Source organism: Argentina silus (genome assembly GCF_951799395.1).
Source record: "Argentina silus genome assembly, chromosome: 15".
Lineage (NCBI taxonomy): Eukaryota > Metazoa > Chordata > Actinopteri > Argentiniformes > Argentinidae > Argentina > Argentina silus.
In genome coordinates, this window is record NC_139669.1 from 6,652,331 (window position 1) to 6,676,403 (window position 24,073).

At 40.0% G+C, this 24,073-nt stretch overlaps 1 protein-coding gene across 1 annotated transcript in view; it reads left to right on the forward strand.

Annotated features, from left to right (window-relative positions):
* pcdh11 (protocadherin 11) overlaps positions 1-23,699 on the forward strand; it is a gene marked incomplete at both ends in the record, with an annotated part of 109,586 nt that extends 85,887 nt beyond the window's left edge. Inside the window, one exon of the mRNA XM_083686690.1 lies at positions 23,314-23,699. Within this exon, the coding sequence (XP_083542816.1) occupies positions 23,314-23,699 (386 nt within the window). The remainder of the gene's footprint in view (positions 1-23,313) is intronic.
* Between the last annotated feature and the right edge of the window lie 374 nt (positions 23,700-24,073).

Below are 24,073 nucleotides of genomic sequence, written 5' to 3' on the forward strand. Positions count from 1 at the left end.
AGCGTTGACATTTGTCAGTAGGAAATAAGAACACTGTGTATTGAGCCCTACAGTGTATGCTATTTGGAGTAGTTTGGAATGAGGTAACTAATGTTCAGTCAGGACACTCACGTCAGTTTAACCATTTGTTGAATGAAAATGCTAATACATTTAAGCTTGGCGTGATTGGATGGCTCCGCTCTGTTTAGCTTTCCTGCCTGGAGTTTAAACGACCAAAACACAGCACACAACATGGCAGGGAGCCCATGACTTATCATACCCTTCTCGTAGGCAGGCTACATACACAACATGGCAGGGAGCCCATGACTTATCATACCCTTCTCGTAGGCAGGCTACATACAGAGCGACCAAGCGGATGGAGGCTGGGAGTGGTGGGTTGGAGGACCACACAAAACTTACTCTCACAGCCAGTACAGTCATGTTACACTGTTGAATGCTATGGAGGAGCATATCAACTTGGCTGCTTTTAAGCCTCTGTCCCTTGAACATGTGATGGTGTTTTTACATACTTGTGAACCAGCTTGACAGACAGCTGAACCGTTGGACTTAGAGTGTCCCACCTGAACTGACGCTAGCTTCATTAATCTAATCTCCATGTCACTGATGATATTGCAATTTCTTGGCTTATCCAGGCATTGATCATAATCCTATGTGATCTCTTTGTACACACTTTTTATTTAATGGACTTAAGTAGGTATTTCACAAATTGACATGATTGATCAGAGTGTTTCCTATTTAATATATGGCTTTTGACAGCTGTGATGTCTGAATGATTTATTGTGGCATTCTTAGAATGAATGACTCTGTCTGTCCAAAAGCAACTCTGAGACAATAAATTCAGTTTCCCTCCAAAAGCTAGTTGTGTATGCATCAGTGCTCTTCATTTGATCATTTCTTACATATTGACTTCTTATGGTATTGAGCTGGTGTTGAAGCTTATACATTTATGATTTATTCATGTTAAAACTTACAATACAAACTAACAATGAACCCATGTCCCTCAGTAAGAAGGCACAGTCTGGTTTGGCCCTGTGTATAATGCGCATGGTGAATACTGAGTATTGTATGAACACACCGGCATGTATGTTTTTTTCTCAAAGCTTCCCTCAAGCTTACCCTGTACCATGATTTACCATAAATTCAGGTTTGGTGTACTGTATATCGAATGCATAGAACATCTGAATTTTGTCAACCTAGTCAACACAAGCAGTAACAATTAAACCCATTTGGTGAGCGGTACAGTACACTTTGTCTTCCCTAGCTGTGCTCCGTCGACTACTGTTAGTCGTTGCTGGTTTTGATCTTTAAAAAAACTAAAAAGCTTCTTGTGCCTAAAAGCCACTCTTATGTCACATGTGTGTTATGTTGCCATGACGACAGACCTGCCTAATGGATACTACAAGGCCATTAAAAAGTTTAGTGGGTGGATTGCTGCCCTGAGCTTCTGAAGGACGACTCATGCTTTATTGACAACAACGCAACCAGCGGTCTGCGTAGGTTCGCGAAGGTCGCGCCACTGTTGCAGAGAAGGTTGCACAAGCGTTCACTTTTCTCTCGATTTCTCAATGAGCTACCTGCCGCGTAGATGTTGCACACCATTGACCACCGGGAGACTGAGACAAACTGTCCTGAGGTAAATACAGGCAGCCTTTGTTTACTAGCTAGCTTTGTTTGTTTGTTGCTGTTCTCAACCATTAATTATGTAATCGGTCAAATGAAAGCAAAATATGTGTGTTCAATCTAGAGAACATGACACCGCTGCGCGTGGGCCACGTAGAAGTATGAGTTACAAATTGCGCAGCGCGAACCGCGTAGTAGTCGCACAAGTGACGCGTCATGGGACAACGGCCTTTAGTCCACCCTATGTCGTGGATGTTCTGAGGTTATGTGTGTGTTGTATGTAGCCATTAATAATAGAGGGTCAGGTAATAATAGAGAATAATACAGCATAATGATTGTAACCTGCACTTGATCAAATCCATTTCCAGTTCAACTCAACTCAAGAGGCTAAGGCTTTTACAGATAAAAGTATTTGTATATATACAGTCCAGTCTCGGTGAACATTGAAAGAGTAAGAAAATATATGGACATTTGCAATAGGCTGTACTCCTTTCAGTGTAAGGTAATATATCACAATATAAACAACAGATTTCTTGCTCAAACAACGACAGTCCTACCTTTATTGGTGTACAATGTCAATGTCTGAAAAATCTGCAATATGTCTGAATACATAGTGCTGTCACTTAATCACTCTTGAGAGGACTCTGAAAACAAAACCAGAGAGACAATTTGCATATACTGTAGACTTAAACAGGGGATATTTAGTTAAACAATACGGTACACTGTATACTGTATATGACATGTCATTTAGCAGACGCCAAGCGACTTACAAGTCACATGTCAATAATATACTGTATATCTTCCATACGTTATAACGTGCAATTTGAAAAATCATAATGTGTTGAATACATCATGTTGGGTACATGGCCTGACAGGTTACATCATCATCCAGATATCAGCCGTTTTGGTCTTTTCCTGGAGCATTTTAGATTCTAAAGTGCTTTTCTTCTTGTTAAATGTCACTGACAGCTTTTGACATGAAAACTTAAGTTAGCAGTATCCAACCTGTCATACTTTATTTGCAAACAGCTTATATTCTCTTCTCAGAGCGAGGGGAAAGGAGGTGAAGTTTGACAGCAGACGAGGTTTTTCAACAAACACAAACACGCGCATAAATAATATATGGCATTTGCACAAAATCCTGCCACTTTATTTATTGAATTCTTTTCTGAGAGTCAGTGATTCTTTTGTGTACCAGGCTAGTTGTACTGTGCTTCTGAGTTGTACTGTGTGTTCTGTTTAACCTATAGTTCATCCAAATTTCACAGTTCAGTTGAAGCTTGGCCTGGGTCCAGGGCCAGCTGTAAAGAGGGGCATCGGGGAGCAATGCAATATAAAAAAAAACATTTTATCTCCTCAACATATTGTCACATATGCTATGGTCATACACTACACACCGTTTTGTTTCCAAGAGATATCTGATGTGGTTTTGATTATCAAAGGTAAAGGTAATTAAAATAATTAATAACTTAGAATGACTCTTAAATTATTGTTTGAAAACAGATCCTTAAACATAGTCTGAACATTCCGCTGTTGACTGATTCCCACAGGTTTTTCTTAGCAGTGGCAGTTGATTGCCTCTCATGTGTCTCTGTAATGTACACAGGTGCTTTGCTACATGATAAGTCTGCTTATTAGTTATTTTCTGGACATAGCCTCAAGTGTTAAGAATGCAGTCATATTAATCGCCTATGGTTCAGCATGTCAAATTTTCATTAAAAATAGGCTTCATTGTACTTGTGGGAAATTGAGGTTAGTGTAATAGCCTATGATGAGATTCAGTTACTGTAAATACCCTTTCTTGTTAGATAGCTGGGAAGTAATTCTTCCGGTGCGCCGACACAGTTAAAATTTGGGGAGGAAATTTGGGGAGCGCGAAATTTCAAAACCAGCGCTGTTTGTCAGTGAAAGAGCAGCACAGAGAAGGTAGCAGTAGGAAAGTCAGTGTTCAGTTGTTAGATATCCACTGTAGGTTTGACCTACTTTGACTTGGTGGTCCTCTGTGGCTCAGTTGGTAGAGCATGGCGCTAACAACGCTTAGGTTGTGGGTTTGATTCCTGCTGGGACCATATATACTGAAATGTATGCACTCACTGCAATGTAAGTCGCTTTGGATAAAAGCGTCAGCCAAATGGCAGATATTATTATTATTATTGTTATTATTATATTGACTTGCTTGGATATTTTGCCTGAACATCGCCTTATCGTTATCCGACGTATTGGCGACCCGTTCGACGCCATTACAACATCATTTGAGAAATAACCATTATAAACCATAGACTAATATGTCATTGCCAATTTGGTTTTCAAACCGTTGCGACGTTTCCCCCTGGACTGTGGAGAACACTGAGAGGAGGCAAAGGAGAGACCGGTGGTCAGGTTGTACTGTAGGTAGAATTTTACACACAGGTTTGCCTCTGAGAGTTTCAAAGGAAGCTTCATAGGCACACAGGTCTGTGGACAGAGCTCTGTTTTTATATCATACCTAATTGTTGATGTAGTTTAACATATGTTCATCAGAAATGGCCAAATCATGGCAGGCTGAACTCATAACTGTTTTCCAACAGTCATTACGTGCAAATTTGACTGTACCGCAGCTGTCTGCCTACGATTAAATGCCTCAATTTACTCTAAATACATTTATGCTTTCCTCTAAAAAATCAACAATGGTTATGTTGTCTAAGCTTATCGGCACAGAAGCTTGTGGTGATCGGTTGCATACAGAGCTTATGCACAATTATACACTCACCGAACACTTTATTAGGAACACTACTAATACTGGGTAGGGCCTCCCTTTGCTCTCAAAACAGCCTCAATTCTTCATGGTAATGATTCAATTCTTCATGGTATTGATGGTATACGATGTTGGAAACATTCCTTTGAAATTCTGGTCCATGATGACATGATTGCATCATGCAATTCCTGCATATTTTTCAGGTGCACTTTCAAACTGTGAATCTCCCGTTCTACCACATCCCAAAGGTGTTCTATTGGATTCAGATCCGGTGACTGGGAAGGCCAATGAAGAACACTGAACTCATTGTCATGTCCATGAAACCAGTTTGAGACGACTTTTGCTTTATGACATGGTGCACTATCATGCTGGAAGTAGCCATTAGAAGATGGGTAAATTGTGGCCATGAAGGGATGCACATGGTCAGCAACAATACTCAAATAGGCTGTGGCATTCAAGCGATGATTGATTGGTATTGGTATTGATTGGTAACGGGCCCAAAGTGTGCCAAGAAAACATTCCCCACACCATTACACCACCTCCACCATGAGAAGGTGTACAGGTGTTCCTAATAAAGTGTTTAGTGAGTGTAGATATATAAATATTGTCATATAATTATTCAGAAATGTCTGCTTACCCACCGCCCCCTTCACCGCCCTCCTCCTCCCCATCCCCTCTCCCGTGAAAATCCAAAGCCCCCCTGCTGAATATGTTCTGGTGCCAGCCCTGCCCGGGTCACTAGCACAGGCCCAATCTGCATACTGGATTTTGCTCTGGAGGAATACTTGACATTATCCAAACGTGACGTTATCCATGATGAATTAGTTGTGGCTTCCAGGGTGAACTTGCGGTAGACTCTCTGTGATCCATTAGATACATCAAGTAGTACACATGTTGCATCGTGTTATACGGATGTTGATTGATGTGTCCAAGTGCCACAATTTCTGTCCGACTTGTAAATCCTGTTGATTTTTGTCTTAAGCGAGTTTAACTCATCAGCAAAATGGATGCCTTGGGGAGCTGGTAAGATCAACGGCAGGTGTTAAAAGACAGATGACCTTTCACCTTTGTCCCTGCTACATGACCTTGGGACTGGATTTCTGTCTCCAAAGTGGGGCTTAGACCTTCCCATTAGATCAATTTGATGATGTATAGGTGTCTGTTGGGAAGCTTGAGATCTTTCGGCTCAATATTGGTGCAAATAATGAAACTGCAATCCCATGGGCAAATCCTTCACCTCCTTCAGTAACAGGAGTCTTTTTTTCTTTTTGTATTATTCAATCATATATGAGATATCTGAAACACCAGCGCTAAAGGAAGGCTTGGGTCCTGCTATTCACAACAATTACAAGTATTCTATCTCACCGCACTTGAAACCATCGATTCGGTTATTTGAAACTTATTTATCCATCTAAATATGCTTTTTTGATTTAATGCCTGCAAGCTATGCATGCCTTGAATGACATTTCCATATGTGTGTACAGTAGCCTGCTATAATTGTGTGCCAGAGGAGGCTGGAGGAGGTAGGGATTGGAGGATGGGCTCATTGTAATGCACAGAATGGAATAAGGGATGCTATCAAATGCGTGTTTGACACCATTCCTCATTCCATTCCGTGCATTACAATGAGCCCATCCTCCAATTTCTGCCTTCACCAGCCTTCCCTGTTGTGTACTGTGCTTGGCTGAAGCTTCTTCCAGGTAGAGGTCTGGAATTCTCACCTTTTGGAGGCAGCGAATGTAAGCAGATGGTAAGCCTTTAGGGTCTGTAGCACATTGCCGACACTGAGTTCCAGTCCAGAGGGACATGTGATGCTTGATAACCTCAATTCCTCGGTTCCATCTGGTGAATTCTAAGCAAGGACAGTGCATTCATACATGCAAACCATTGACATCTTGCAAACCTGATACAAGATTGTACAAAACAAGTATACAGGATTGGATTCAAGATTACCATAACTCCTCTTCACATTCAGTTTTTTTCACCATATCCTTAAAACGATTCAGGTATAAACCCCCCATATCTCAAGTTTTACTAATTGTCTTAGCTTAAGAACTCATAGCACTAAGGTAACATGAACAGTTAAAGAAACATCTCTTGGTTGTCACTAACATACTGTACTGAGAATTCTAAATTGAGATCTGCACAAGAAACTAAATTTTTAGTGCAAATGTTCATTTGGCATGAATGCATGAATAATGCAAAGACATTATCAGAAGACAAACAGCAGTATGCAAAGACTGATTATTGTCCCTAAAACAAAGTGGTTTGTCATGTCTGTTTGTTCCAGAGAAATCAAAGTAGGCATTCATCACAATGGGACTATCTAATTCCTATTGTTGTTGATCAAGGTTGCGTTCTCAGAATTAAATAGAAAGAAAAGATGCTGTATCCAATTGCAGCCACTGTTCTATTCTCTGGTTGTGTATAATCTAGTACCATTCATGTTTATGCTTTTCAGGACATAGAACCACAGAATTCCCCTTGAATACAATTCATGCTGCTTTAATTGTACAAAAGGCATTGGCAGTAGTGGGTGAAGCCATCGAAATAAACTGCAATAGATATGCTTACAAGACACACTCATCCATGCAAAACACATTGTTTGGCAACATACAGTATGGCATTGTAGATTAAGAAAGACAGCCTCTCTCTCCCCCCCCCACCCCCATCCATCCCCAGTGAAAATGCATCCACAACATGATTTGGCCTGTGTGTTTGCTGTTTGGTATAGGATATTGCTCTTTCTGTGGGGAGTACAGTGACCAGATGATGCCTCTCCAGAAATAACAGCTGTCTCCACTTATGTAATGGCTGCAAGATGTCAGTTCATATCCCGGCTGGTGAGGCTGTCACAAGTCATCAATCCGACCCTGTCTGTGGGCCACTCTGTCAAATTCCTCTGTACAGTACATCTGGGGCTAGACCATTGAGGGATAGTTTAAATGGGCGTTGCAAGGTTTCACGCCCTCACAGCACCTTAAAAACACAATTTTTTACCTTTTTTTTTTTTTTTTTTTAGATAATTGCCTGTGGCTCAAGAGATGGACATGTATTTCATTTGTCTGTGGATCAGTCTCCATCCGTCCATATGTTCTTAAACTACTTTAAGCTCAACATTTCAGACACCATTGGGGGAATCTTGATGAAATGGAAACTTGTGTGAATGATGCGTCTTGTTTATTTGTCGGTGCAAGTTGGTTAACGTGATATCTACTTAGTGTCACATAATGTTCAGCTCTGTTTGAAGGTCTGTTATACAATCTAGAAATAAAATCTGTTTGTATACCATTATCAGGGGAGGCTGGTGGAGGTAAAAATCGGAGGACGGGCTCACTGTTTGATACCACTCCTCATTCCGTTCCATGCATTACAATGAGCCCGTCTTCCATTTTCTACCTCCATGAACCTCCACTGGGTCTTATAGTGGTATTATACTAGGTTCTAATGTATGTTGGAGAAGTGATTAGGTTTGCAGTAGCTCCTCTAGTCAAACCCTTGTGCAAAGGAGTCTTGTTAGGTGGACTTATAGCTATTGTCACAGTACTATCTCTGAGCCAAGAGAACATCAAGAGGCTTAGAAGCAACATTAGTGACGGCTTTTCAATGCTGCAAGACAATGCAAGGAAGAGAGGAGAGATTATGTGCCCTCTACTGGCTGTTAAAAGTGAGTGAGGCAGGGGGGTATTGGACACATTTTGCTTGTTTGTTTCATTGTTAGTGCATCCATATGATAGCTACACAGCACTGCATGGACCTGCAATACCCAGAGCAGGTTAAGGCCTATACTGTACAGTACCAGTCAAAAGTTTGGACACACCTTCTCATTCAATGGTTTTTCTTTATTTGTATTATTTTCTACATTGTAGATTAATATTGAAGACATCAAAACTATGAAGGAACACATATGGAATTATGTAGTAAACAGAAAAGTGTTAAACAAACCAGAATATGTTTTATATTTTAAAACAATAATATAAGTATCCACCTTTTGCTTTGATGACAGCTTTGTACACTCTTGGCAAGGTGTGTCCAAACTTTTGACTGGTACTGTATGTTGATGCAATTTCAGCTTTTTTAAGCAGTCACATGGTTTATGACAAACAGTATAGTGATACTACTTCAAAAGACTAACTGGTTGGATATTTCATTTTATTATTGATTTACTTAATATCCATGATAACTTATCGCTTGAGACATGGAACAAATGAATAATACAAGCATTGAACCATTTAAGTGAGACATACAGTTTGGCTGAGCACATAATTGCTTTTCAAATGCTGGCCTTCTAAGCAATTACAGGAGTAAACAAAGAAGCACAAAATATTGAGATAATTCAGTCCTGCAGTATTTCCTTATTGTTTGACCCTTTTTTCTTTGTCGGAAAAAGTTGTCTCCACAGCGGATTCCAAACCTTGCTATGTTTTGACTTGTGTTTGACTGAACGTGTTAATGGGTTGGTTAGTTCAAAGGTCAACATAAATTACCCAAGTGATTTGCTAAGCAGCAGTATATTAAGTTATTGACCTCATTAAAATGGATCGCATTACCTTCAGCTGTGTCTCATGTCTGGCCACATGTAGAGTAATGTAAACTAATTAACTTCAGTCCTTTTTACAGGAAAAATCTTTTTTATTGCTTGACCTTTCATGTTGGTCATTGACAAACTCATGATCCAGTGCGAATTTCATTACCAAGGGAAACTCATCTTCATTGATCAAATTGAGAACATGGGTGCAGGGTAAACGGGTATAAAGGTATATGCAGAGCAATCAAACAGCCCATACTTCATTGGCAACAGGCTTTCAGGGTATGCATGCATCTCTATGAAGGAGATGAAGTCGTCAGAGTGACAGTGAAACATCAATCCCCTAAGTCCCATAAATCCTGTGTTGTTTCACATTGCATTTGCAATGCAGAGTTGGACAAGGTACTGACAAATGCAGTGGCTTGGACATGTATTGTACCCATATTTGTACATTTCATTAATGACAAATATGTTGTTCTTTGGTAGCAGTTCTGATGGGCGACTTAATTTATTTGCTTTAACTTCCAACAGTTGATGCACTGTCCATAAATCATTCTCTTTATAGAATAGAGAGACGGCATCCTTTTTATTTGGTTATTTTTTCATTAAAACCTGAGGAAACATCAAAGGCTGACTGTGGCGAAAAAAATTAATTAATTAACAATATTGAGGCAATGTGTATACAGCAGTCTACAGTTGCAAATTACTGTTTACTTGGAATAAGACTTATCAGGGCTTTGCAGACATCACTGCACACCTCAAAAGAAGTTGCGTTGACACAAGGAAAGAAGAAACTGCATTTCTTCCTCAGAGAGAATTATCCACTTCATAGGTATTTTCAGTTTACAAAGGCAAACAACCAGGTTGGGAAATTAATAACACCTTTTCTTCATCTGCCACCTGAGTTTACAACCAATTGTTGTTCATATTGTGAAACTGAAAGTCCTGAAAGAAATGTAGAGGAGAATTACGTGACGTCTTATGATCTTTCATTGTGATTTTATTTCAATAACAATTCACTATATGTACGACGATTGTCTAGTAGAAGTTGTTTGAATGACTATCCTAGACTTTACTTCAAATTCTAAGCCAGTTGACTGAGGCATTAATTAACTGTCTTTCAATTTCAGATGTTATATCACAATACTGTTATATCACAAAACTTCTCCAAAATGCTCTCAAACAAATATGTTTCATAAGGACTCATGAATACCATTTATTTTTTTGAATGAGATGAACAGAAGTAGCAGTTGGGTCGTGTAGCCACTTTAAATGGTAATTGCCCCCCCCCCCCCCCATTGCTCTTATGTGGCCTGTATGAAACACAGTCCAGTTGAAATGAAATGTGTGAGACTTAGACACAGCCTATGCATTCTCGTTAACATGGAACACTTCTTTAGAATAATTCAACCACTGGTTTTAACTTTGAGGAGCACGTGTACCTGTACAGTGCTCATCTCAAGGCCTCTCCCATTCATACGGTACAAACTGGCTGTGTATGAAGTTTCTGATTTTAATATGGAGTTCCCCATCATTCTCTTAACATAAGGTTTGATGTCTGAATATATTTGGCTAATGGATCATGAATAAAAATGACCCCAGGTCACCCGCAAGCAAATTAGTAAGTTAGTTTACAGCTTGCCAAGGAGATGGATGGCCGTTACCCAACCTTCCCAAGTCTAAACGCCCTGTGTTGATTCCCCTCGAGCTGAGGTAAATAAATAACGTGAGGGGAAGGAGAGATGGTAGAAGTAAAGCAAGCAATCTAGCTGAAGGATGTCCTATGAAATGATGTTGAACATCAAGCTAAACACTAAACAACTTTTTACATAGCATTTGTAATGGTCTGTTTTCTCACTCTAATTGAACAAGTGATATAACAAGTGTTGTGCAATGTAGCCGATTCATGCCACAGTAATTATAAACCCTGGCATTCCCCTTGCAGCTGCTTGTAGTTGAAATGTAGGCAATATGAGAGAGCATATTAATTTAAAGGTAGGTAAAACACGTAGGGCCAATCTAATATTATGCCTGTGTTATGTTGCAACATTCTCCCCTCTGCTGGGTCAGAAAGTCCCTATCACAGCTCACCATTGCTATGCCTCACATGAATTCACATTAGCACGTTTGCGCTGAAGTGATAATTTTTGCTTTCAGCAAGACGTGCCCTTGTTCTATTATTCTGGTCATGAACAAGCAATCGCAGGTTTAAGACATAGACAATGCAGAGGGATTGACAGCCACACAGACACAGGTAGAGATGTCAAATTGGATGCATTCATTCTGGTTACACATATTGCAGGTATATGAGGTGAATGATAGTTTAGCGACCACACAGTGGCTAATATCAGGATTTGAATGACTGAATGATTCTAACATAAATTACATCATGGGAAAGTGAAGAAGCTAATTATCATGCGGGGGCAGAGCTACCATGGTGACATACAAGCTAGCAAGACAATAACTAAGCATTTCACAAAGGAAATTGCCTGAATAGGAAGGAATAAGTACATAGTCGCGGGGGACACACATTCAACTGACAATGAAAATATGTTTGCGATGTGGAGCAACTTTGATTTCCTTTCTTACATTTTGGCTAACACCCCCACAGTGCTGTGTATTACAGGTGATGGGTGAGGGGAAGTCAGAAATCAACATTTGCCATCAGCTCTGAGCTATTGACTGATGTATCTCTCCCTCTGATTCTGGATTGAAACGCAGCAGCATGGGGAGTCAACATTCAGCTGATTGGCATCTTGTTATGTTAAGCCTGTGGCTGCTTTTGATTGCACAGCATGTCAATATGTGTTCTTTAGGCCATACAAACTTAATTAACTGTTTAACAGATGCCCCGCTTCACTTTAAAAACATATATTTTTATAATGAAGATGATCATCGTTATTAATATGGTTAATGCATAGTTTTCTGATCAGGCAGGCCCAACAATTGGGCGAAGTAGGCGATTACATATCGCCCCCAAATGAAATGTCTTTTTGTTGTTATTATTTTCTAGTTATTATTTTCATCAGGTATGAGACTGACATTTGGGGGTGCTTATTGCTTCAGCACGTACCACTGGTATGACCAGCAGCACAGCAGCTGAAACGTAGAAGCCAACCACGGAGCAAGGGAGAGAATTCAAGGTTAGGAATCTCAGAGTCAGTTTAGATTTGTATCAGACAAGACCTGATTAACAAAACGAAAATCCACAGATTTCATATTTTGTTGGTATGATAAGTCATGGGCTCCCTGCCATATTGTATACTTGTATGTTGTGATTGTCTTACTCGAGGCAGGGAGCTATGTATATGTATATACATTAATGAATAATGTATATCCATCTAAACTGGATATTCGTACACTTGATACAATTTGATAGTTTCTATTCTTTGTTTTGTTTTTTCGCTCACTTGCCTCACTTTTCTAAAAAATGAAATCAGATTAATCAAGATTGTATGTACATTTTATTTGTTGCAGTATCCTCTCTATTGCATGTGTGTTTTAACATTATACTGTTGTTGATCTATATAGTGATCTGTTGGGTTTTAGAGATATTGTTGTCAATCCTTTCTTCACAGACATTTTATAATGTTTGCAGTGTTTATTGCACAGCTTAAACCTGTAATCATAATTCCAGGACAACCGAACTCACAGGCAATACTGGTCGGACAGATTAACAGCATCTGCTCATAAATCTGTCATTCAGACAAGCCCAGGCAAAGGTGTCCATCCATGTCTGAGAGGTTAATTGGGTCACTTTCAATAATCACATTACACTAAGGGTATTACTGGAAGAAATATACCTTGCTGCACTCTTGTCTTGATGAGGGTGAGCAGGCCTACAGAGTCAATGCAGTCGGGTTCAAATTGAGTTTAAATTCATTCTTAAATGGCACCTAGAACTGCCTGCGACGAGTACAGGTCTGTAAGAGCATTCCTGTGTTATGCCCAAGGTCATCAGAGGAGACAAGTTTTAATTGAAAATGAAATTGTCTACCTGATAGGTTCAGCTAATTAGCAATATTGGAGTGGTGAGCCGAGCGTCTGGGATGATGAAAATAAGAAGGCATTGCCCTCGATATAATGACAACGTGCTCATGGCTCACTCTCTTTACACTGACCAGTGGCATCTAATCTTTCCCTCAGAATTGAGTGCTAGCAACCTTGTCTTCCCCCTGCAATAACAAACTCAGTCAGGCCTCATCTTAAGGACAGTCACCTGTGTAGAGCTCCCAACCCAAGACATCTTCCTCCCAGTTAATAATAGGGAAATGGAAAGTATCAGTTGGTGTGCCCCCGTAGTGAAAAGGAAATTATCATAGAGATGGTGTTGTTGTCTTTATATAGTGAGTCACACTGAGCATCTGGAAATAGACTGCAGGCCCAAACAGAATTGTCTGTGATGTCATGCAGTAGAAGATGAGCCAGGCTCTTTTAAGCCCCACCATTTCCTATAACACAACACCCAACATGTTTGTGACATTTGGTTTGTGAAGTTTGCGTCCCTCCGTGCCATCTGCAAAACACACTAACGCCATGTGACAATATTACCAGTCTCCTTGATTCTAACCATAACATGTGACAGACCTTCGTATTTGAGGGTACGTTGGGGTTATGGGGAGGTGATGGGGTGGGGGAGGGGGATAAAGAGCAGGGGGCCACGGGACAAATGGTGACGAGTGGTCTTGGGGCTGGTAGAGACAGAAATGAAACGTGTATGGTGTTAATGTTTGATAGTTAGTGCCGTGGGCTAAGCAAAAAAGGCATTGAGGTCAATGGGTTTCAGGCAGTCTCTAGAGCAAGGTACTGTACTGCCATTTTCATCACTCACATCCCCTGTGGAATGTTCTGTACTCTGGAGCATTATTTTCATCAGAATGGACGGAATACAATCAGACAATCAGAATACAATCTTCTGCACCCGCTTTAGTTTTTTTCTCCTAACATTTCATTTCAGCAAGAACTGACTGACTGAGTTGCATACAAAGATTCTCAGAGTTGGGATGCATCCTATGGAAATATGTTAATAGTGACAAGGTGGCAAGGTGATAAGGATTTAAGTTCTGTATAAGAAGGTGCTAACCATATAAGTATCAAGCTTCATACCTTCATGATTGCCCAGGCTATTATTGCCGCCAGAAGTAGAACAAATTAATTGATTCACATTACTGTATTACATTACAGTCCTTAGTGTCTCTCTAAGATGCCAGGTCAGAGAATGCAATACGTAAATGTGTTTGTTCTCATTTTTTTTAGCATTATGAATGTGTTATATATTAAGTGTCAAGTATTTATTAATGTGTTTATATATTAAGTATTAAGTATTTATTATACAGTGCCTTCGGAAAGTATTCAGACACCTCCACTTTTTCCACATTTTGTTATAGATTCAGTTTAAAATGGATTAAATTAAAATAATTTAAAAAAAAATAATAATGATTGAAATTTCTAAAAACCTGTTTTCGCTTTGTCATTCTGGGGTATTGTGTGTGGATTGATGGCAAATTATTTTAATTTAATCAATTTTAAATTGAGACTTTAACACAACAAAATGTGGAAAAAGTAAAGGGGTCTGAATACTTTCAGAAGGCACTGTACAGATATTATACTGTAAAAAAAACAATTTTTCCCACACTTTTGAAATATTTTTGCTGTAGTTACACCACTTTTTGTGCATGTCAAAGTACAACAGCAGTACAACAGAAGTGATTAGGTGAGCAGTTTTGAGTCGGTGGATGGGCCTGCTTTTGTTTTGCTGGGACTGTGGGATTAGATGGGAATCCTTTTACCCATAGGTGAGCTCTCTACCAGCAAACAAGGGATGGCAGCAGAATCTTGATTGATTACTCTGGAGAAATCAAGTGCTGTTCCAGTACAGGGATCTCTCTCTCTCTCTCTCTCTCTCTCTCTCTCTCTCTCTCTCTCTCTCTCTCTCTCTCTCTCTCTCTCTCTCTCTCGGTTGTTGTGGCACCTCCAACGACAGTCTGTTGACAAGGAGGCTGCACTCAGTGCACCAATACAAGAACTTACTGACAGAAACCTTAACACAAACCTGAACACACCTCTGTTATTTGTGAAAGAAAGTGACTGTCAGCTCAAGAGCCTTGTGCAGTAAATGTACACAGTACACCAGAACTTTTTTTGCTGTGGGTAGAGAAATGACAGTGAACATCAAAAACTAAAATGTAGCTGTGATTTATTAAACCCACAGCCGGCTGTGCTTTCACGTTTGCCAGTGATACATTATATGATTCTCGGTAGGAACATACTGATATAGATGAATTAAACATGCTAAGCAGAGACGGTTCCCTGAAAGCTTTACCCTTTTCAGGATAACCCCTTGCTAGACGTTTGGTGGACTTATCACAGTTTATAAATAGGACATAATTCATTATTCAAGGGAGGTTTTAGTGAAAAATTAATACTTGTCCCTCGAGGAGGTGCTGTACCGCCTCAAAAAGGAAAACCTTTAAAGTGTACATGCGTGTGGGGACCTGGAGTGCCTGCCCTGCATATTAGGTGTTCTACTACAGTATATAACTGATATGGCAAATAGGTACTGTACTGTCACCACTGTGCAGTAATAACCTCTTCCCATACACAGTAAAGCATTGTTCTACTCCTCGAAGCATTTAAGGAGGGGTGGGAAACTACACCTTATAGATTGCACATTTAAGTTTCCCAAATTGCTTACCAATACTCCGACTCCAGTCATTGACATTTTACTGTATAGGTCACTGTTTTCGCAACAAGAATTAAAGCCTGGTATTGATTTTTTAAAGCGCGTTAACGTAGATGGATATGTCTGATGGACACAAAGAAATAGCCCCGCAGAGAGTTGCTAAACACATATATTTCCTCCTGGCGATGTAATATAAAAGATTACAGTTTCCTAGATCACTCATGCACTGAAATAATGACATTGGCACTGGCAACTTCTTTTCTGCCTGCCAGTTAACAGTTGAAAGATTGACTCTCTTGATGCCATTGTAGCCAGGCAATAAAAACAATGTATGGCAAAGACAAAAGGAGCTAATCATTAATGACTACAAGATATATAGCATACTGTATGCTCTGGCACATTGTTTATAACCCCTGCTCCTCCATGGGATTCACTGGATGTACAGCTTGCGCTGAGAGCTTAGGACTACTTCAATGTTAATTTGATTCATTCTTGTTTTCCATAATAATTGGGTGCAACTCTGATGAATGTGCCTGTTGCACAGACAAAATGTAATGAGCATTGATATACAGCTTGCAGCTTTCTGTTATATATTCCAGACCTATATTTCATTTCGATCACAGAATGTACAGTAACTATGTTTACTGTGTTTCAACACATAATGTTCATACAGGACATGCTGTAGAGGAGTTGTGAGGACCACTTGGTTTGACTGGATCTAAATGACTGCATGGGGACCAGTTTTTTTAGATTACCCAGTGAGCTGTTCGGCACATATCAATATTTGTCTGATCTCACTTCATCAACCTATTTCTACTTAGTATACTTCACCTGTATACTTTCCCCCTTTTACATTTCATCCCCAGTGCCTAAATCTAGGAAATATGGAAATGTATTTGTCTGCAATACATTTCAAGGGAGGCACAAGTTTTCTACCCCCTGTAAATATGCATTTATGTATTACTTCTTTGTGGACGGCAACACACCTACACAATAGCTGTTCTTGGGTGAAAGCAAAATGTGCAGAATGGATCCTCTAGCACACTCCCCGTGTCATTACGATGATCACCGTTGATTGCTGATTGTTATGGTGTTTGCACCTCTCATCTATTCAACCCATGCTGTGTGTTTGGCCAGGGCTGATTGTGTTGATGCTGACACCGCCGGCTCAGCGTCTGATGGAGGATCAGCCCATCCTGAAGACAGAGCAGCCATCACACATAATGAAGGAGATGCAATCAGTACCATCACGGAGGAAACCCAAAAAAAAAAGTGAAGTGGCAGGGATAGAGCTTGCCCGGCAATTATTTTATTTTTTCCCCCTCTCTCTTCTTGTTGATAGAAATCATAGTTGTTGTGCTGTATGTGTCCTGTGCTGATATTTACTCGCAGACGTAGAAAGCAAGAGGGGGTTGGCTTGTAACTGGGTGGCAGGGTGATCGATTTGAATTTACATTGAAAATGGTCTTTTATATTGTGTAGGCGTTGTTTATATTGAGAAAAAAAAATGGCTGCTTCAATCCCACAACATATATTTAATCAAGACTAACAAAAAGAAAGAAACAAGTGTTTGACACTGGGTGTTCAGGGAACCCTTTCTTTCTTAGTGCACTTTGTCCCTCTCTTTCTCTTTGTTATTTGTTTTGGTGTTCTAATCTCAGCCAAGTCAATAATATTCTTTGTTGTCTGAAATTGTGTGTCGGAAAAAAAAAACACCTCCTCCTTTTGTTGAAAGTACCTGTCTGTGACTTTCTTTTCGCGGACTCTCAGATAAAGTAATCATTAGATGTTGTTTTCTGCCTGCAATTACTTTCAGTTACAGCGGGTCAAATACAAGAGAAACTGGGGGAGAGAGCAGACAAGGGTAGATGGATTGCAGGAGTTGGAACTGTATGGGTCCCACAAGTGCTGATAAATACGCATGTGGCTTAGAGACATCCCTTTGTGTGACGAGCCTGAGTAAATGCATCAGATGTAATTAGTCTAGGCGACTCGAGTATATATGAATGACCTCTTTTCCCCTTATCTGAGGTGCATTGTCTTTTTTAAAGAACCCCATTCATTACAGGCAGCACTATTTGTTTTTTAGAAGCAGAGAAGACAAAGCAGCGGGCAGCGACCTTGTCTCTAGGAGCTTGACTGATTTACTCCTTTAACCCATGTCTTGGGGTACCTTTCATACACATTTTTACATGTTTTATCAGAGTAAATGTTGTAAAGTAATGTTTCAATGCACTGAACTATAGTACCGGTGTACCTGACACAGTACAATAAAGACACACTGAATTACGATGAGTCCTCTCTAATGCAGCATATCTGATGGTAATTAAACTGGGTTGTTGTTGAGGCCCTCACATTCACAATCATCTTGTCCCCCACATGACCTGATAAATCACCATGTAAGCCAACCTCTTACATGGCCCTGCTGACCTCTATGCCACAGCCCAGCGCTGCCTTCCGACGCCGGCATTTTCGCCTCCTTTTTATTGCCACAGTTGAATATTTACCCTCACCCATGCACCCTTGTCACCGTTGACAATGACAGCGCTTGTCATCCCTTATTGCCTTCCCCAAGATTACACTCCCTGTCTGATATAAGTAGAGAAAACTAAATAAAACTGGCTGACGCAAATAACTGAGATAATTCCATCTCCATAGTAACTAACTCATGCATGAAGGCTCCGGATACCGGTTGGCCGACACTGCTGAACGAAAATGGAACGGAATGAAAGGCTTCTACTGTATACACCAAAACATTCCAAAGGCACCTTAGAGATGTCCCTGTTTGCGTGATAGTCGTGGAGGAAGCGCCTCTTGCGGTTTGCAGTTTGATAAATATGTCATGAAATCACGTGAATGCCATCCCCCAAAAGTATCAATCATAAATGTAGCTCAAATGTGTACGTTGAGAGTGGAAGGGAGCAATGAAGCGCACCCTGCTCTTAATACGTGGCGTTTCTCTGACTCTGAGATATATGAAACAGGGACATCTTTTTTAGTATTTAAATTGATTGTTGTGACTTGAAAAATTGCATCTTTTCCTTTTGTACGCCTATGGAGTTAAATAGATGCCTTATTATTAATGACCATCCATTTGCCTATCCAGATGTAAAGTTGGAGTGGGTGTTCAGCAATGAAAAGTGATGAAGTCTTGGTAATTACAAAGTCAATTATTTCCTTACAAATTGCATTTGTTTGACAGAATGTGATACTGTTAATCATATGTCCCTCTCTGTCTGCTCTCTCGCTCGCTTACACACACACACACACACACACGCACACACACACACACACACACACACGCACACACACACACACACACACACACACACGCACGCACACTTACAATGGACAGTATGATTATAAAATAGTATTTCTATACATACACTGCAGATAACCACATGAAAAATAATTGCCTAGTTATAATATCAGGTTACTAAAGTATAGACAGTGAAATTGAACAATCCAGGGTCCCCAAAGTTTAGTTAATTTCACCACTTTTAACTGTTTGAAAAGATAGCACAATGTATGTATTTGACCTTTGACACCATTACTGTTAAACCTAAATGATCTGGCTCTGAGAGCTGGGGCTATCAAGTGGGCCACATTATTACTAATTGTAAGTTATATACTGCCATGTTGGTTGCTGTGCAGTTTAAACGAGTCAAACTGCAGTATTGAAAACAAGATGTTTAAAATGTAGATGGTTGCAAAACAAGAACAATAGTATTCTTGAGACTGTTTGTTATGAATCACCCACAGAATAACACATCTATTGTAAATGGTCCAAATATTTATTTGAGATGGTAATACAAATACCTTGAACCTTCAAGTAAATCATGCATTGGTTTCAATGGAAGATGATTTGCCTAATGAATGCATACGTTTTGATTATATCTGTAGTGCAAAGAAAAAGCAATAACTGATTGTCATGATAGAGGAAGCGTACGGTACTAATCTACCTACCTTGCAGTATACAAGGAATCTAATGTCCTGGGTGCTCGTAATTATCTCTTTAATTAGCAATAATGGGTTTGTACATGGTAGCATAATGAGTTGAATAATCATATCCGTGCTGGTCTTAATGTGAACCTCATCAAGATATAACTAGCTCTGTTTGTTAATCCTGTCACAGCGAATACCCCTGTCATTGTCCGGAACAGGCTTCTGATGGTATGAAGTTAGTCTTTGTTAGCTCGCTAATGTACAAAGCTCTGTGTACCAATAACTAAGCTGTCCTCTCATATTATTGTGTTCCACAGAGAAAACAGAAATGAAAGAGTTTCGAATTATACATCCGCTAATGTGGAATGAAAAGGCAGATACTGGAAGACAACAATACTTCAAAGGGAGCTGGAAAAGAACAACGTACTGTATTTACTCTTATCTCATATCAAAAAGTGGTAATAACTCATGGGGCTTGTTCATGCGTTGGCTACAGCTATGAGATCTCCTTGTGTTAGATGCCACCAGAGTATAGACGGTACAGCTAAAGTTAACATCTACTGTAAAACTTTAGTATTTTTATATTTTTATATATTTATATTTTAGTATTCCGTTTATTAGCTTTAACCACGGAATGCACGTGGTATTGGGGGTGTATTGTATTCAGGCTATTATTCGTTTAACCGCTGCTGCTGTTGCCAAGCTGCTGCTCAAACGCACCATGTGACAGATCTGAATATATACCATACTGAAAACAAATATCCACCAATGTTATATCACCTTATTTGCCTGCATTAAATCAGTCAAAGCCATCTTTGACAGCTATGGTAATTTATTATTAGTCTCATACCGTCAAGACTAGAATTCATGCCGGTAATGTCGCACCAGTCACCCAGAATCAAATGCGGTGCTTTAATCACCTGCTAATATCAACAGAAAATGCATACCGGTAAACAATTAATTTTGACCCATTGGGCATTAGGGACCAGCGCTTATTTGCTTCAATGTACAGTAATTAGTGGGCCGGTTATTAATAGAGACAGGCATTTGTCAGACACTTGGTGGCGCTTATTGGACGTTTTACAGTATACACTTTTTTGTTAGGGTTAAGGTTAGGGTTAGGGTTAGGTGTGTTTTCCTTTAGACCCAATGACTGTACTGTGCATGGGTGATCGTATCTCAGTCCACAGGGCTGACGCCTGTCAACTGCTGAGGTTTCTGTGGGGCAGAGAAGGTCAAAGGGAGGTGGATAAAGCAGAGTTCGATTGTTCGTGGATGTGTTGAGGTTGCAGAACTGGATTTCCCGCTGGCTACTGCAGTGGAATCACCTTGTTGAAGACCTTAAGAGTTGCTTGTGGTCCAGATGTATGCCACACAGAGGTCCACCGAAACACTATGTACACTACATTGATGTAGCGTCGTTAATGCTATGGTGATGTTGCAATGATCTTCGTCCCAAGGTCACTGTATATCTTATTTTCGGTCAACTTTGTTTAAACAGTGATAGATGATATCAGATATAGCATCGGATCAAACACATCTGTGATTACAGTAGTGTCGTACTACAATGGTACAAAACATTCTTGAAAGTAGATATCCCCCCCACAATCTTCCATTCAAATTAACCTGATTTCAAGAGGGACACTCACAAAAAATGTGGGGATCAACATGCATAAGCCACGTGTGTCTCCTTTTCTAAAGCACCACAGGGGCACTGTTATTTTCCCTGAATACAAAAGCCACTTAGGCAGCATCAGAGGCAGCAACTCGCCTCTGGCTGACGAAAGCAGTCAGAACTGTCATCAACTTCAGTCAAGCAATACCCAGTCCCCGTGGAGAGGAAATTGATCCAGACTACATCTTTTGGAGCTGTTTAATGTGAAATATCACATGCAAAAATAGAAGCACTCCTGGCTGTTGACATAGCACCACTGACAGCTCGTGCTGTTAGTTCATCCCGATTGCACCCAGTAAAGCACTGCACCACAAAATATCTTTCCCGAATTATGTAATTATAGGAAATGTCACCTTGCTTTGTACTGATCACTTATGTTTTGAAAGGAAACACTCTCGTACCCGGCAAATGTATGTATGTGTGTGTGTGTGTGTGTGTGTGTGTGTGTGTGTGTGTGTGTGTGTGTGTGTGTGTGTGTGTGTGTGCATGTGGAATAATAGCTTCATTCTAACGTTGTTTTCTCTTCAAAAGAACAGAACCTTGGAAAGACAACTACAACAGCAAAAACTATCAGATGATTGACTCAGAGAATAGAGAGGACTTGGCTCAGACGCATTGTGCTTGCTCAGAGAATGAGTGAGCAGCCTCATTTTTTGCCTTAATGAAGTTAGTGACCCTCTCAAAGGTGACATATTTATCGCTCTAGAGATTTATACACTGTGGCTAGAAGGCTGAGTTCAGTATGGAGAGGCTATTTGACTCCATGTGGGGACTCCAAATATATCCTCGCAATTTATATCAGGTTGTTGATTATATCAGACGTTGTCATCATCATTAAAATCAGGTGCTTTGGTAATACTCAGTCTGTTTGTACCTACATTTCTTATTTACACAGCAATATATATATATATATATGTGTGTATATATATATATATATATATATATATATATATATATATATATATATATATTATTTATTTATTTTTATCATATATTATTTTGGAGTTTCATGGACATGAGTAATACACCGTTATAAGTTATTTTAAAATAACACTTGGACATAAAACAACAAGCATAGTAAAAAGCATTGTTTGAGGATTTTTTCTGGCTGGGGAATAGAATTAAACAGAGCATGCAAAACTTGTAATGCAGGGAACTCATTGGCCTAGGACCCTTCAATTATTGATAGCACTCTTACTTATGCAAATATGCTAAATTATTTCGATGTGACAGCTTGAAGCTGAAGCCTTGAGGACTGATGTGATGTTCAAGCAAGGACCTCTCTTTTCTTAGTGGGCTGAGATACATAACACTCTGGGCTCCTGTTTGCCTTGATGCATACTGTTTTACATTCTAATTATCGGAGTTGACAGGCTTTATTGCTGGGGCTCAATGGTGAGGCCTCTTTCTAGACTCATTTCACATGTGATGTCAGCGCCGGCATAATGAGATAAGATAGTTTGAGTGCCTCGGATTCCAGTTTTCTCCCTGCATACAAATCAAATACAGTCGCTCATAACTATATTCATTGTACCTCACTTGTCAAATATGCTAACAAGCATTCTAAAGGCAAGATTCTTGTGATTTTGCGATGTAAAATGTTTGAGTTAGCTTAATACCATCAGCCTTATCTACAGACAAGGAGATCACAGGATGCAAGGTGTGCTATGGTGACAGTGATTAAAATAAACAATGCGTTGTTGATGATCATTAAATATTTAATACAGTAAAGCCAATCTCAGACACAAACAACAGAGACATTTTTTTTTAAAAACATTAATTAAGCTACTGGGAATTCATTGCATATTGTAGGTAAACACTGAGAACCATGGGGATACCAATGGAAATTAAATGTTCTGGTGGTGTTTTTCTCATTATGGGATGAATCAAACATTTATTACTACCTTTCATTTTCATAAATGGTTGACATTTACAGGTCAAACCCAGAGAAGCACACCACTTTATACTATAAACGTTGCTGTTTTTGTTTTGTGTTGGGTTTTTTTCCCTCACTGTAACTTCAATCGTCCCATTACAGCAGTGCATCACTCCCGCGTATCTTCTTAATCCCACTGAGTGGCAGGGTTAACTGAGTGTATCTTTCTTTTGTCATTTCATTTCATGTGCAGCCATTGAAGTGAACTTGCAGAAGGCCCTCGCCGAAGCGTCAGAGACCTGCACCCAGGAATGCCTGATTCTCGGCCATTCTGACAGCTGTTGGATGCCCCCAGCCCTGACCCAGTTCCAGCCATCCAACAACGCCACTCTGCCCTCCTTCGGCTTTCAGCAGAGCTGGGCCCGGGGAGCCATGCCAGATGGGCGTCAGTGTCACACCCTGGGCAGGCCTGCGCCCAAAGACGATCTCGACAAAGGGATCAACCGGCCGCAGTTCTACAACACTCTAGAGAGACACAGCAGCAGCAAGAAGGACGATCCTGTCAAGGTCATCCCGCTGGCCAGCTTCTCCTCACCCGGCCAGCAGACTGCTGCCTTCTTGCATGAGCATCAGTTGTAAGGGCAACACCAGTTGGTTAAATGCATATGGCTGTCCATGATGTGTCTCAGTTGAGTTGAGTGTGTGCAGTGTGGAGAAATCAAAATAGACAAAATAGTTACTCCTCCACAATGTTGCAAAAAAGACAGAATCTGACCCTAACCCTAACAATGGCTATGGTGATAATGATGTTCTGCTCAGAGTAACGTATATGAAAATAACTATGAACGATGAAGCATTAAAATGAAGAATATTAGTTCAAATCCAATCTGTGTACAGTATATAAATGGTAGTTCTATACCAAAGTAGTTCATTATCAGGAAAAAAAAAAGAGAAAAAAGTCAGAGCTGTCAGTTTGGTAGGTATTTACCAGTGATCAAAATGGATGGTATGCA